At 40.7% G+C, this 14,251-nt stretch overlaps 1 protein-coding gene across 2 annotated transcripts in view; it reads right to left on the reverse strand.

The window, feature by feature from the left end:
- WDR41 (WD repeat domain 41) overlaps positions 1 to 14,251 on the reverse strand; it is a 52,748-nt gene that overhangs the window by 5,290 nt on the left and 33,207 nt on the right. For both annotated transcript variants that reach the window (XM_036308863.1, XM_036308861.1), the window contains 3 exons: positions 10,991 to 11,101; positions 4,593 to 4,777; positions 211 to 332 (listed from right to left, as the gene is read on the reverse strand). In XM_036308863.1, the coding sequence (XP_036164756.1) occupies positions 211 to 332; positions 4,593 to 4,777; positions 10,991 to 11,101 (418 nt within the window). The remainder of the gene's footprint in view (positions 1 to 210; positions 333 to 4,592; positions 4,778 to 10,990; positions 11,102 to 14,251) is intronic.

Raw genomic sequence — 14,251 nt, forward strand, 5'->3', positions numbered from 1 at the left:
AATTCATCTGAACCTTGCTTCTTGTAAATTTTGTAATACATTGCCACAAACTCTTTTATTAGAGATAGCCACATGGTATTATCCATTTCCAAAAGAATATAGCAGGTCAAGTCACAAAGCCAGGCAACTTTGCCACTTGAGAAATTACATTGGTAGCCCTAGGAACTGTGAATTTCTCTCATCTGTTGCAAAGCAGATGGGAACTTGTACCTGTTTGGAAGCTTGGCAATGTGCTGGACCCTGGAGTCATGGGCAGTTTTCTGGCAGGCAATCACACGCTTCATTTGAAGGTTATACACGTATAAACCCCTTCCAACTGCGACAAATACATTCTGGAGGGGAAATTCAGAAATGGGAATAAAACTATTGCTTACCACTACCTAGTGTAATAGATTTCCAGCCCTGGTGTGACATCAGAAAATCATTGTTACTTTCCTCTATTCCTAGCCTTCAGCCCAAATTACTGTGCTGCCCTCTGAAGTCCAAAAATTTCAAATCACGAAGGAAAGCTCAGCATTTAGAAGGTAGAAGGACACAATTGCAAATACAGAGAAAGCTCTATATATTACACCCCTAAGCATCACTTTCTTATTGAAATACTAGAGGCCCAGTGCACGAAATTTGTGCACTCGGGGGGTCCCTCAGCCCAGCCTGCACCCTTTCACAGTCTGGGAGCCCTCAGAGGATGTCCAACTGAGAGCTTAGGCCCGCTCCCCATGGGAGCTGTCAGTCGGACATCCTTAGCACTGCTGCAGAGGCAGGAGAGGCTCCTGCCACTGCCGCTGCTCTCACCAGCAGTGAGACCAGCTTCTGGCTGAGCAGTGCTCCCCCTGTGGAAGCGCACTGACCACTAGGGGGTAGCTCCTACATTGAGCGTCTGCCCCCTGCTGGGTCATAGCAACCGGTTGTTCCACCGTTTGGTCAATTTGCATATTAGCCTTTTATTATATATAGGACTAGAGGCCCGGTGCACAAAATTTGTGCACAGGTGGTGGGGGGGGGGGTTCCCTCAGCCCGGTCTGCACCCTCCTGCAATCTGGGACCCCTCAGGGGATGTCCAACTGCCAGTTTACGCCCGATCCCTTCCTGATCACCCCTAACCACTCTGCCTGCCTGCCTGATCGCCCCTAACTGCTTGCCTGCCTGCCTGATTGCCGGGGTCCAACCCCAGCAGGTCCAGGGGTTCCCAAAAGCGTAGACGGAGTCGGCGAAGAGGGAAAGACTCAGAGGCAGCGTTCAGTTGATCAGCAGCCTAGCCAGGATCTCTAGCCAAGTTCTGGTCAGGCTCTCCAGCGAAGTTCTGGTTAGGATCTCCAGCCAGGTTCTGTGTCCATGTTCTCTTGCTAGGTTCTCCAGACAGGTTCTCCAGGTTCTCCAGACAGGTTCTGTAGCCATGTTCCCTCGCTAGGTTCTCCAGCCAGGTTCTCCAGGTTCTCCAGACAGGTTCTGTAGCCAGGTTCAGTCACCAGGTTCTAGTCAGGTTCTCTTGCCAATTTCTGTAGTCAGGTTCAGTCCAGGATCTTTTGCCATGTTCTCTCCAGCGAAGTTCTTCTGTCTCTAGGTTCTGTGTAGGTTCTGTGTGTAGGTTCTGTCTTCTAAGTTCTGTCTAGGTTCTAAGTCCTGTGTTCTGCTGTCTTGTTACATCTGTATTTATACCAGTTGATTCAATCCTATCAATCTCTATTCCAAAGGTTAGGGCGTTTCTTATCTCCATTCCAAGGAGTAAAGATTGTGTAGCTTAAGCATGATTGTTCATAGTTAAAGTGATTAATTACCCACCTGGCACTTAGTTAAGAGGTTTTATTCCCTCCCTAACTTCAGGGGAAAATCCCTACCTGGGGAAACAACCTTTCTCAGAGACCTTGGTTAAAACACATAGTGCCAAGAAGGTGAGCAAACATATTAAGAACAGTATGCCATATATGCCAGGTCCCTTGAAACAGCAAGCATGGACCGGCTCCCGGCACCTGATCACCCCTAACCAACTATGCCTTGGCCCCTGTCACCTGCGGCTTCATCTGGGAGGACATCTGGAATGACGTCCAGAAGGTCGTTCGGGTGTCTGGTCTAATTAGCATGTTACGCTTTTATTATTATAGATAACAGCTAGGAAGGGGGCTGGTAGATTAGCCCTGCTGGGCTGAGGAACTCCATTCCCCCACCCCTGTGCACGAATTTCATGCACCGGGCCTCTAGTTAGAAATATCTCTTTATTAAAACAACTTTAATCTTTTGAAAGTATTTTTACAGTATTTAACTTACTTCAGCCTCATAACATCTCATTAAGGATAGGAAAAGCAAGTATAATTGGCATCTTTCAGGTGAGCAAGTTAAAAATGAAAGATTAAAGTTACACATAAAATTAAGACAGGGAGCTGAAACCGGTTTGGCTCAGTGGATAGAGCGTCAGCTTGCGGACTGAAAGGTCCCAGGTTCGATTCCGGTCAAGGGCATGTACCTGGGTTGCGGGCACATCCCCAGTAGGAGATGTGCAGGAGGCAGCTGATCGATGTTTCTCTCTCATCGATGTTTCTAACTCTCTATCTCTCTCCCTTCCTCTCTGTAAAATATCAATAAAATATATTAAAAAAAAAAAATTAAGACAGGGAGTCAATATTTATACTCAAGGTCATGTTACTCCAGTCCTTTGCCCTTTCTTTCCTCATATCATACTGCATAGGTTCTCAAATCATTTTGCAAGTCACTAGACTTTTGGTAGCACATATACATATCTTAGAATCATTCATTCTTGCTCATTAGATACCCCAGTGAAGCAGACCTTTCAAAAACCCCTACAGATTGCCTCTCTGTTGTCTGAACCTTACTTATGTGGCCTCAAACCCAACTCAGACCTCCAGTATCTGGACCAAAGCATGACCCCATGGCTTACCAGAGTCTATGATCCCCCTGACCTTCAGAATTGGTACTCCACATTTAGCAATGCAAGCTGAGGATCAGTGCCAGGGCCATTAAGGAACAGTTAGCCAACTTGCTAAAATATAGAACCCTATTGGTAGCATTCAACGCAAAGAAACTAGTTTTACAGACCAGGAAATCTGTACAGAGTTTAAGTAATTTATCCAAGGTCACACAAAAAAATTATATCACACCTAGAGAATTAATGAGCTTTAAGGCTGCAGTGAGTCAGTCAATAGACTCTATCATTTACCTGTTATTAATAATTAATGGGCCCTAGTAGAAAGAAAGAACCCCTATAAGAGAAGGAAAGTCAGAGAAAACTGAGCAATGTTTTATCAAGCATTTATAGTTGTTAATAAGCATCTATCAAAATTAAGATTAAAAAGAATGCAAAATTAAAAACATTTTAAATACCAATTTTTTTCAAAAAATAGAAAAAGATTTAAAAAGAGAAAATTAAGAATAAGTTTTAGGACTCCGACTCCTAGAAATCTAGTTATACATCTTTTCTGAAACCCTATTGTTTTTAGCATATATATTTAATTTTTTTCAACATAAAATTGGGACATAAAGAAATTTAATCTTTGGTTATACTACTGTTCTGTATTCTAGTCTTATCCTATTGTTTTGTTTTTAAAGTGAGAGAGGTGCAAAGAAAACAAAAAAATATGCAATACTCTCCTCATCCAGACATTATTTATGAAATGTGTAAATAAAAATAACATGCATATAATTAGAAAATTTAAACTGTAGAAAGGCACAAAATACAGTGAAATAAAAGCTTCCTCTCTTCAAAGGTTACAGCCCTTAAACATTTTTGTTGTTGTTAATCCTCACTCGAGGATATTTTTCCATTGATTTTTAGAGTGGAAGAAGCTGGGGGACACGGTGGGGGGGGGGGCGGGGGGGGGACACGGTGGGTGGTAGTGGTAGAGAAACATCAATGTGAGAAACTGATTGCCTCCCACAAGTGCCCTGATGAGGGGTGGGGGTGGGGAGGTCGAGATCAAAACAGTGAGCCTCCAGCGCACGGGCCCACACTTTAACCATTGAGCCATGCCTGCGAGGGCTTAAACATTTCTTATGATTACATTTATTTCTAAATGTAATCATAAGGAATGTAAACTCCCCTTTAAATACATTTTCTTAGCCAGGATTCATTAATCCAGTGCTATTCATCTCTTACTGCAAAAAAGATGTAAAGTACTTCAAGAGCATCACCTCCAAAGCCTAAAGGATTGAAATCAGTAATTCTCAGACAATCATCTTGCCCCAGGATGCTAGGAGACTAAAAGAAAAAAACTCTTCAATATTTTTATTTCCTTTACTTCTTTAAGAAATGCACCAGAATCTTAAAAAGGATTCTTACCCCAAAGTATTTCTTAAAACAATTTAAATCATTATCCTCAAATTCTATGGAATTATTTAATCCAACTCAAAATTTCAAGAAAGTTTTTAAATCTGTGGCCATTTAATCACTTCCTTGCCTTAAGGATAGAAGCTAAGATTAAAATGCTTTTTTAAAAAAATGCAAGTGGTATAATCTTCAAAAAATATCAGAACATTTTAAAGCACAACTTTAATATGGGTAATAATAGGTTAAATTTTAAAAATTAGAAACAGGGTTTATTTAAAAGGGCAACTTTATAGATATTTTCTTGATTTTTTCTTACCTCTTCATCCCATGTTAAATGATGAATAGAAATGTCATTTGGTTTTTGACACAGTTTTATTTCTTGCTGAGTGTCCAGCTGTGGAAATGGGTCCCAGAAGTTGTGTTCACAGGCCTGCATAGTCCAGTCCAGGGTATCCCAGATGATCAGCTCTCCAACATGGGAGCCAGTCACAAAACTCAGATCTAGGCAGAGTTCATATAGAGCTCATTATTGATCATTTTACCAACAGATTAAAATGAATGGACTGCCTAGTAATAATGCTCTACAAAACCACAATAATAAGAACAGTGAGGTACCTAGATGAGCCAAACAGGACAATTAATATAACAGAACAGAAAGACCAGAAACAGACTCAAGTTATCTATTTAGTATATGATAATGATTGCGTTTCAATTAGTGAAAAAGAAATACCTCATGCTAGAACATTTGGCTAAGTATTTTGGGAATAAAAATAAAAGAACCTTACTTTGGATCATATAGATTTAGAAAACCTACATTTCTCCTGTGTGTTTCCTTTAACTTCAACTACTACCACACTCACAACACTTCTGACATCAGATGCGTGGGTTTTTCCCACACCAAGTAATTCTGTGACAACAGCGAGGTGACCTACAGTTTAACTTAATTCTGACACTATCTATCTGGAGACAGTATCAGGTGTCACAGGTTAAGGGCTCAGTCCCCACACACACACTTCAGATGACAATAATAACAAGTTCAAGTTGTTATCTGTGCTTCTGGTCAATCAGCTATAAATCAAAGGTTCTCACATCCCCTACTCAAGTTCAATTAATTTGCTGGAGCAGCTCACAGAACTCAGGAAAACAGCTTACTTAATTACTACCAATCCTATATAATAAAAGGCTAATATGCAAATTGTCCCCTCGGGAGTTCGACCGGCTGGGAGTTTGACCACTTGCTATGACATGTGCTGACCACCAGGGGACAGCGTGGAATGAAGGAAGATCCCGGCTGGCCCCGATTGCTGGCCAGGCCTAGGGACCCTCCCCAGGCACGAATTTTGTGCACCGGGCCTCTAGTGTTTTATAAAAGAACTAGAGGCCCGGTACACGAATTTGTGCACCAGTGGGGTCCCTCGGCCTGGCCTGCAGGACCAGGCGGAAACCAGCTCTCCAACATCCCCCAAGGAGTCCCGGATTGCGAGAAGGCGCAGGCCAGGGAGGGATGCAGGAGGTTGTCCAGCCGGGGAGGGACTACCGGAGGGCTCCAGGGTGTGTCCGGCCCTTCTCACTCAGTCCCGACCGATCGTTCCACCGTTCGGTCGATTTGCATATTACCCTTTTATTATATAGGATATGATAAAAGATACAGATGAACATGCAGATGGAGATGCACAGGCAAGGTATGTGGGAAGGGCTATGGAGCTTCCATGCCCTCTCCAAGCATACCATTCTCCCAGCACCTCCACAGGTACAGCAACCTGGAAGCTCTCTGAATTCCATAACGTTGGGTTTTCTATGGAAGCTTCATCATGTAGGCAAGATCAATTATTAACTCCATTTCCAGCCTCTCTCCCCTCTCTGGAGAATGGGGGATAGAGCTGAAGATTCCAGCTTCTAATCATGGGTTGGTCTTTCTGGTAACCAGATCCAATCAGGAGCCCATCAAGAAAGAGTGGCCTCATCAGAACAAAAGACACTGAAATCACCCAGGAAATTCCAAGAGATTTAGTACCCTATGTCAGGAAATATTAGAACAAAAGATGCTGATTGTACTCTTATCACTTAGGAAACTGCAAGTTTTTAGAAGCTCTGTGCCAAGAACTTGGGACAGAGCCATATATATAGATATATTTCTTCTATTTAATACCAAAATAAGTTTCAAAGAGATTAAAAAATTAAAGATACTTAAAGGATTGAAGAAAACTATGATCAATACTTTTTATGAATATGGAGTAAAAGGCTCTAAAGGAGGCAGGGTGGGGACTGGGGAAAGGCATCTGCGTTAATACCTGCCTAGAAAAAAAAAACATTTAAATGACAAAAAGATGGGGAAATTTTGCAACTTAGATGTCAAAATAGGTGGGGTTTTTATTTTTTGTTTTTAAATCCTTACCCAAGGATAAGGAGTTTTTACTATTTTTTATTTTTTTTTTGAGAGGAAGGGGCGGGGGGGGGGGGGGGGAAGAGAGAGAGAGAAATATCATGTGATAAACATTGATTGGTTGCCTTCCACATCCGTGCCGACCAGGGATCGAACCTGAAAACTTTTGGTGTACGGGATGACACTCCAACCAACTGAGGTAAAATAGGTTTATTATATTTGATATATAAGGAGTTCTTGGAAATCACTAAGATCAAGAAAAATACTTTAGCAGAAAAAATGGGCAAAGGCTCTGAACAGGCAAAACAAGAAATATAAATGGTCAATAAACATGTGAAAAGATGTTCCCTTAATAATAAAAAATATCCAAAAGCAATGAGATACTACTTACTGACTTGCAAATGGGAAAGATTATAAAACAGGAAAATACCCAAATGCTAATAAAAGCGAAGGGAATGAGCACACTCCCACACAACACACTACTAATATTCTAGTATAAAGTGATATAATCCCTTCAAATTTGGAAATACACATCGAAACCTTTAAAAAAATGTAAACCCATTGGTAAAAACAAGTCCACTTACAGAAATTTATCCAGAGGAAAGTATATATAAAAGACATATATAAAAGGTTGTTATACATAGTATTAAAAATCTGAAGATAACCTAAACATACAATTGGTGACTAAATAAATAAGGTATCCAAAAAATGAAATGGTAATGCTGTTATTGAAAATTAAGTTATAAAGTATGTTTATATTGATATGCAAATATACTCATGACAAACTGTTACAGAACAGAAAACCATATGCATACACATATACACACATACATACGCCCAGAAAAACACCTAGAAGTATATGGACTAATGCGTAACACTGTATGGTGGGGGAATTTTTATTTTAATTTTTACATTTTTTATGTTTCTCACTATTTTCTCATTTTTCTACTATGACTATGTATTACTTGTACAATTATAAGGTTTTAAGTTCTTTAAAGAAAATGAAATTAGTGGACCAACTAAGATACTTTACAAATTATATATTTAATAGAAAATGTTCAACTGCTGAGACTAAAAATGATCATGTAATTTATTTTAATTTTTATACATTTAGGGTAAGGTAGAATAGAACAATGCAATGTGAGTTTAGAAAGCCAAGTTCTAATTTTGCTTCTGCCTATTACTAGCCATGTGGTCTTTAAAAATCATTTAACCTTTCTCTAGCTTGGATTTCTCATGCATTAAATGAGGATGATTGTAAAAATCAAATTAAATAATAAACGTTTAGCCATTTGAAGAAGACATCAAATGTTATTTTTGAATGCCGGTATTATTTTGAGCCCCTGGTATTATTCCCTATTAATGGTATTAAAACATCCAGTTACTTGTAATTTAGGAATACAGAGATGAGTTAATTATTATTTAATAATTCCATTTATCAAATAAACCAGTACAGAAATCTAACTAGATGAATAATCTCTTAGAAATAAAGAATTACCAGCAATCATACATGTAAACATTACTCTATCTTCACGCCAAGTCCACTTTCTATAGTCTATTAACAGACTCTATAAAATTTGCTCTAAGTTCATTTCTCATCCGTGGAGAGAAATAGGCTTCTAATTTTAATAGTGAGAAAGTTAAGGGAGTACTAATCTTTCCATGACCTTCTTTCACATCCCTTTTCCTCTTCTTTCCAACTTCAGTCAAACTACAAAAGAACTAGAGAAAATAAGGAGTGAAGATCCTTGACTTTAACTCTGCATGTGTCCTAACACAGTTAATGTAACCTACTGAAACCACAAAGTTGCCTGCTCTGACTTAATCCTCCAAGTGTTTGATTCACCTATGCAATAGATAAAAGTATTCGTGTCCACTTGAAATTTTTCTCTAAAAACAAAATTACTCGCACTCCCCTAATTCAATGCAGTTTATCGCTGTGTAAATTATTTATATTCCCAAACAGGTCATTCAAAATGTTTCACACAAAACAACCTCAATGATGTATTATATGTAGATTGACTTTCAAGAGCCGCTTAGTATGAAAATACCACCTGGCATCTGTCTACCCATCCCTCCCAAGTACTAATACTTTGTGAAGTACAATGTTGTCAGCACACACACACACACACACACACACACACACACACACGCAAAGGAATAAAATAAATGAAGTACCCAGAGCCTTTTGCCAAAAGATAGAAGCAAGGTTTATCTTGTATGTCTACCTTAGAAAACTTTCTGCCAGGCATTCAGATATCTTGGCAACTTGGTATTCATTATTCACATTTGTCTACCATTCTAAGATTGCCCTGGGGCCCTCACTAAAAATGCACTTCCCCTGTGAGTTACAAACCCAGTAACTGGCCACACCTTTCATTGGAATTGGTGGGACAAAGAAGCAGGGCTGAGGATGGAGCTGACAACTGTACAACATAATCATTTCAAAACTGCCAAAATCTGCAGCAAGGCAGACATGCCTACGTACAAGATCAGACTGTCACAATGTCATGTTCACATCTTACCAGACTACTCAACCATATATGATTCCTATATATCCTTATTATCTGTAGTGTAAATTTACAGTCATGGAGTTTATAAAGTAAAAAGTACTAGGGCTTTTCTGTAGTTTTCATTAATTTTTTTTGCTTCAGTGTTCCATTTTCCTCACCTTGAGAAGTTGGAAAAAGTTTTCTTGGTTAAACTGTTATTAACTTCTCTACATATCATCACACAGCAAAAGAAGTGCCATGAAGTTAAGGCTACCTCAGTAACATTCCATCAACATTATTAAGGAACCATGCTGGGTCAATGGTACCAATGCTTCGCCACTAAAACAAGACAACTAGGCATGACCAGTTCAATGGGTCAGAACACAGCTGTGCTTTCTCCAGGAGCTCTGAGGCCTTGGAACTTATGGCTCAGTGCCACAGGGTCTTTAAAATAAGAATTTGCCTTTTGTGCTGCCATCCATGGCTAGAGGAAAAAGAGCCCCCAGAGAGAAATAAAGGAGTGCTCCCAACATTGTTACTTCTATCACCATAGACAAATCTAGTCCTTAGAAAGACTTGCAGCTGGTTGTACAAGAAGATGGCTGTTGGAGAAGAGGACTGTGGAAGTGGAAGGAACATTCTCACTGATGTACTGAAAAATGTTACTAAATGGCATACAAATGGAGACTACAGTTAGTGCTGTCTGTGCCGCTCTTTTCCTTTGCCACATGTTTATGCAAAGTATTGCTCAAAAGAGCCAACCCAGGTCTCAGGTCAGGGGGTTCAGTCCAATCCTCCCACTATCATATTATGGCATCTTACAGAAGCTTCTTACAGTCTCCTCCAGACTATAGAAGTAAAGCCACCCAGAAGGTCTCTCATCTGACCTCAACACAGATCACCCAGAATAACTGATGATATGCCACTTTATTTGAAAGTGAACTAGGTAAATGCCAGGATTTGTTTATTGGGATCCTATCCTGCCGTCTGATGTCAGACTGGGCTTACAGAACATACTCATTATAATCATTATGAAGTTTCCCTGGTTGGTTGAGTCGTCCCATGCACCAAAAGGTCATGCCCAGGTTGCGAGTTCAGTCCCCTGTCTGGTTATGCACGGGAGGCAACTGATCAATGTTTCTCTCTCACATTAATGTTTCTCTCTCTCTTTCTCTCTCTCTCCCTCTCTCTCTCTCCCTCTCACATCCCTCCCTCCTCTTTTTTTCTCCCTCTCCCATCCTCGCTCTAAAAAAAAATCAATACAAAATATTTTTAAAAATTATTATGAAGCTAAATAGGAGTCTAGCAAGTCAAAATTCACAATCATGAGGAAGAACAGATATGACCCATTTTCTGCAGACCTTTACCTTAGTTTGGTGTTATTTTCTGATAGTCTTCAATCATGAAAACAATTGCCTTAAATCCTGCTCATTCAACTGTAAGTATGTAACTTGCTATATAAATCATACTGTGTGGTCTACAAAACTGGGACTAGCCAGGACCATTTGCCAAAAATTCCAAAATGCTACTAAGCATTAGTATTTACAGCCTATGACAATCATCCCACAGAGCCCATGATAATGATGCTCTCCTCCATCTCTTCTCTCTCCTCACTTTATTCTCCTTGTGCCTAAATCTAACCCTACCAATCTAGGAAACTTCATTAGTTCCACTGCCTTGAATTTCACATATAAAAGACTGCCAATCCCTACTAATCAAAATTATTTCAATGAAGATAATTAGAGAAATCCTAGAACAAAACAAGACTGAAGCTCATAACAGATTATGTTAACAAGTATAAAATTTTACATAATATAAGCATATACACATTCAGCTTACCATTGATATTAGCCAATGAGAGAATATTATCCTGATGATCAAGGAGGCGCTTAACTTCAAGAATATCCCATTCTAGTGATCCTTCTATGGGTGCTACCAACCTGAAAATTACTACATGAAAAGAGAGATATAATTTTATTACAATAGTCAAAGATAAAATTATATTTCTGCTCAAAACACCAGTATTTCATTAAGTTAGAAATGTCTAATACTGAAAATATTGAAAACCTATCTCCAAAGGGAGCCTTATTCATCCTACTTTAAAATATTTCTTTCAAATGCTTGAGATGTTTGAAATGATCTACTAAAATCCCAAGTGAGTGTGTGCTTAGAAGTCTGTTCCTTTATCAAAACTCTTCTAATTCCACTACCCCAATCCTTTCCAGGGCTCCACTGCAGTCGGGCTATCCTGCCTCACTCTCTACCTAGCTATTGACTGGCCCACATCAGTGAATCATCTCCACCATCAGCTTTCTGTACTCATGTTCCCAGGCCAGAAAGCATTGCTACAAAACAAGCTACAAATTTATGTTTAACTTAAACTCAGAGAAGACTTCAGCAGTTGCTTTTATATTTTTAAAGTTTTCTTGATACCTAGGCATACACCATCCTATATAATAAATAATAGACAAACATGGTAATTGACCATACCTTCGCTACACCTCCCATTGGCCAATCAGCACGATATGCAAATTAACCACCAACAAAGATGGCGGCTAATTTGCATACTGCAGGCAGGGCGGGTCAGCGCCATCCCGCCTGCCCCGCCGCCATCTGGGCCTGCTATTTGCCACCCGGGGCGGTAGGGCGGGACAGTGCCATCCCGCCTGCCCTGCTGCCATCCGGGCCTGCTATCTGTGACCCAGGGCAGCAGGCATCCCGTGTGCGACCCAACCCGGGGCGGCCGGGTGGTGCAGCAGGGATTGGCCAGCCCGCCTGGCCGCCATCCAGGCATCCCGTGTGTGACCCGAACCGGGGCGGCCGGGCGGGGCAGCAGCGGTTGGCTGGCCCGCCCGGGCGTCCCGTGTGCGACCCGACCCAGGGCAGCGGGGCGGGACAGCGTGGCTCCTCTGTCACCCCAGCTTCCTCATCACAGCTCCCTTGGGGGCCTAAGCCTTTAGTCGGACATCCCCCGAGGGCTCCCTGGCTGCCAGAAGGATGTCTGACTGCAAGCTTAGGCCTGATCCCTGGGGAGTGGGCCTAAGTCGACAGGTGGACATCCCCCAAGGGGTCCCGGACTGAAAATGGGCGCAGGCTGGGCTGAGGGACCCACCCCCCACCCCCCAGTGCACAAATTTTTGTGCACCGGGCCTCTAGTCCTATATAATAAAAGCAGAATATGTAAATTGACCAAACAGCAGAACAACCAGTTGCTGCGATGCACACTGACCACCAGGGAGCAGATGCTTAACACAGGAGCTGCCCTCTGGTGGTCAGTGTGCTCCCACAGCAGGAGCACTGCTCAGCTGACAGGCACCAGATGCCAGGCTGACAGCTGGTGAGTGCAGAGTGCAGCTGCAGCAGTGCAAGCCTCTCCTGCAGACATTCCCCCTGCGCGCCCAAGCAGCAGCGGCAGGTGCAGTGGCGCCGGGATGAGTGAGAGCAGTGCAGCGCCCAACGTGGGCTTGGGCCCCTCCCCAGCTGCCTGCCACTTCACACACTACTTGCTGCGCGGGATTGACGCAGTGAGCTGGAGCCCGATGAGCTGGCGGGTAAGGCTGGGCTGTGGTAGCACAGAGGTCCACTGATCCCTGCAGGCCAGGCTGAGGGACCCCACCAGTGCACAAATCCATGCACTGGGACTCTAGTTAAATTATAAACTCTGAGGATAATATGCCTATAATTTTTGTGTGGCATACAATTCTTTTGACTACAGATTTTCAATGGGTTACTTTACTTGTTATCTGACTTTAACAAATAGTTTTATTTAAACTAATGTGAATCCTAACTTTAATCAATACAGCAAACCCTAAATCAAATAAACTAGAGTGATTCAATCAACAAGCATTTACTAAACATCTACTATGTTCCAGGAAATTAGATCTCTAATGTGAATAAGGCCTAGTCACTGCCCTGAACCACTCATAGTCTACAGTGGTAGGGAGACCTATAAACAAGCTTATAATAGATGTATTAAATGCTACAATACACCACTCTACCCAATGTTGTAGATGCTCACAGATTAAGATGACTCATATCTTAGAAGTGGGGATGTCTCAGAGATCATATCCTTTCCAAGTGGTGGCTAACTATTAATCTCTCTTCTTTCTCACATTCCTCCCTGGAAAATAGTGCCACATTTCATTCTGTCTCTAGACAATTTTTACCAGCTACAAATCTCTAGCAAGGTTATTTAATACTGGCAGCCATTTACCTTCTAACTGTGGCTGTTGAAATAAAAAGGTATTTCAGTCAACACAAAGGGAATTCTTCCTCATACCTATCAGAGTTATATGTACATTCTATTTCAGTTGAAATCCTACCAAATGATCTTGAGATTGGGATTGTGGAATAAAAAGCAATATATTGTCTACTCAAACTAACATATAATAACCTGAAATACTGACAAAAAGAAGAAAACTATAAAGTAGGGCTCTACAAAGAACTACAAAGTACTAAGATAACATGAAACTGTTTAGTGAGCATAAATATGGCCTCTATAGACAAGTAATAAATTCAAAAAAATAAAACAAATCAGAGAACAAAAGAGAAGCAATAATAAATTCTAAAAAATTAGTTAGGAAAAATATCCTAGACTTCTGAGCCAGGATGAGGTCTCAGCGCTGATAGCCAGTAAAGCTTCAAAGTCACTGAAGCTGGTGCACACAGAACTTATACTTCCTGTTGAAAGGAACCTTCACACAGAAAGAGAGAAACTGAAATAGAACACTGAAAACCAAGTATATAGGTACAAGCTTGGTCTTGGAAATAGAAAAGATACCCCATTTACAGGAATGAAATTTATTTTTCCATAAGAAAAAATAGCACTATATATTTATTTTATGACAAAATTAAATAAAATGCAGAACCTCATTTTAAAGAATATTATGTATTTTTATAAATTACTTTCTGAATAAAATCAACTTTCACTTCTTTTTTTAGATGATACTCTAACTTCAGTTGAAGCATTAATGTTGCTTTTAGTAGTGTTTTAATGAATTCACTAATTCATTCATCCATTCAATAAAAATTTCTTATCTGTTAACAGAAAGATGAATAAGAAAGTTCCAGTCTCCAAGTAGCTCATATTCTGAAAAGGAG

This window comes from Myotis myotis, unplaced genomic scaffold (genome assembly GCF_014108235.1).
Source record: "Myotis myotis isolate mMyoMyo1 unplaced genomic scaffold, mMyoMyo1.p scaffold_m19_p_5, whole genome shotgun sequence".
NCBI classification, from domain to species: Eukaryota; Metazoa; Chordata; class Mammalia; order Chiroptera; family Vespertilionidae; genus Myotis; species Myotis myotis.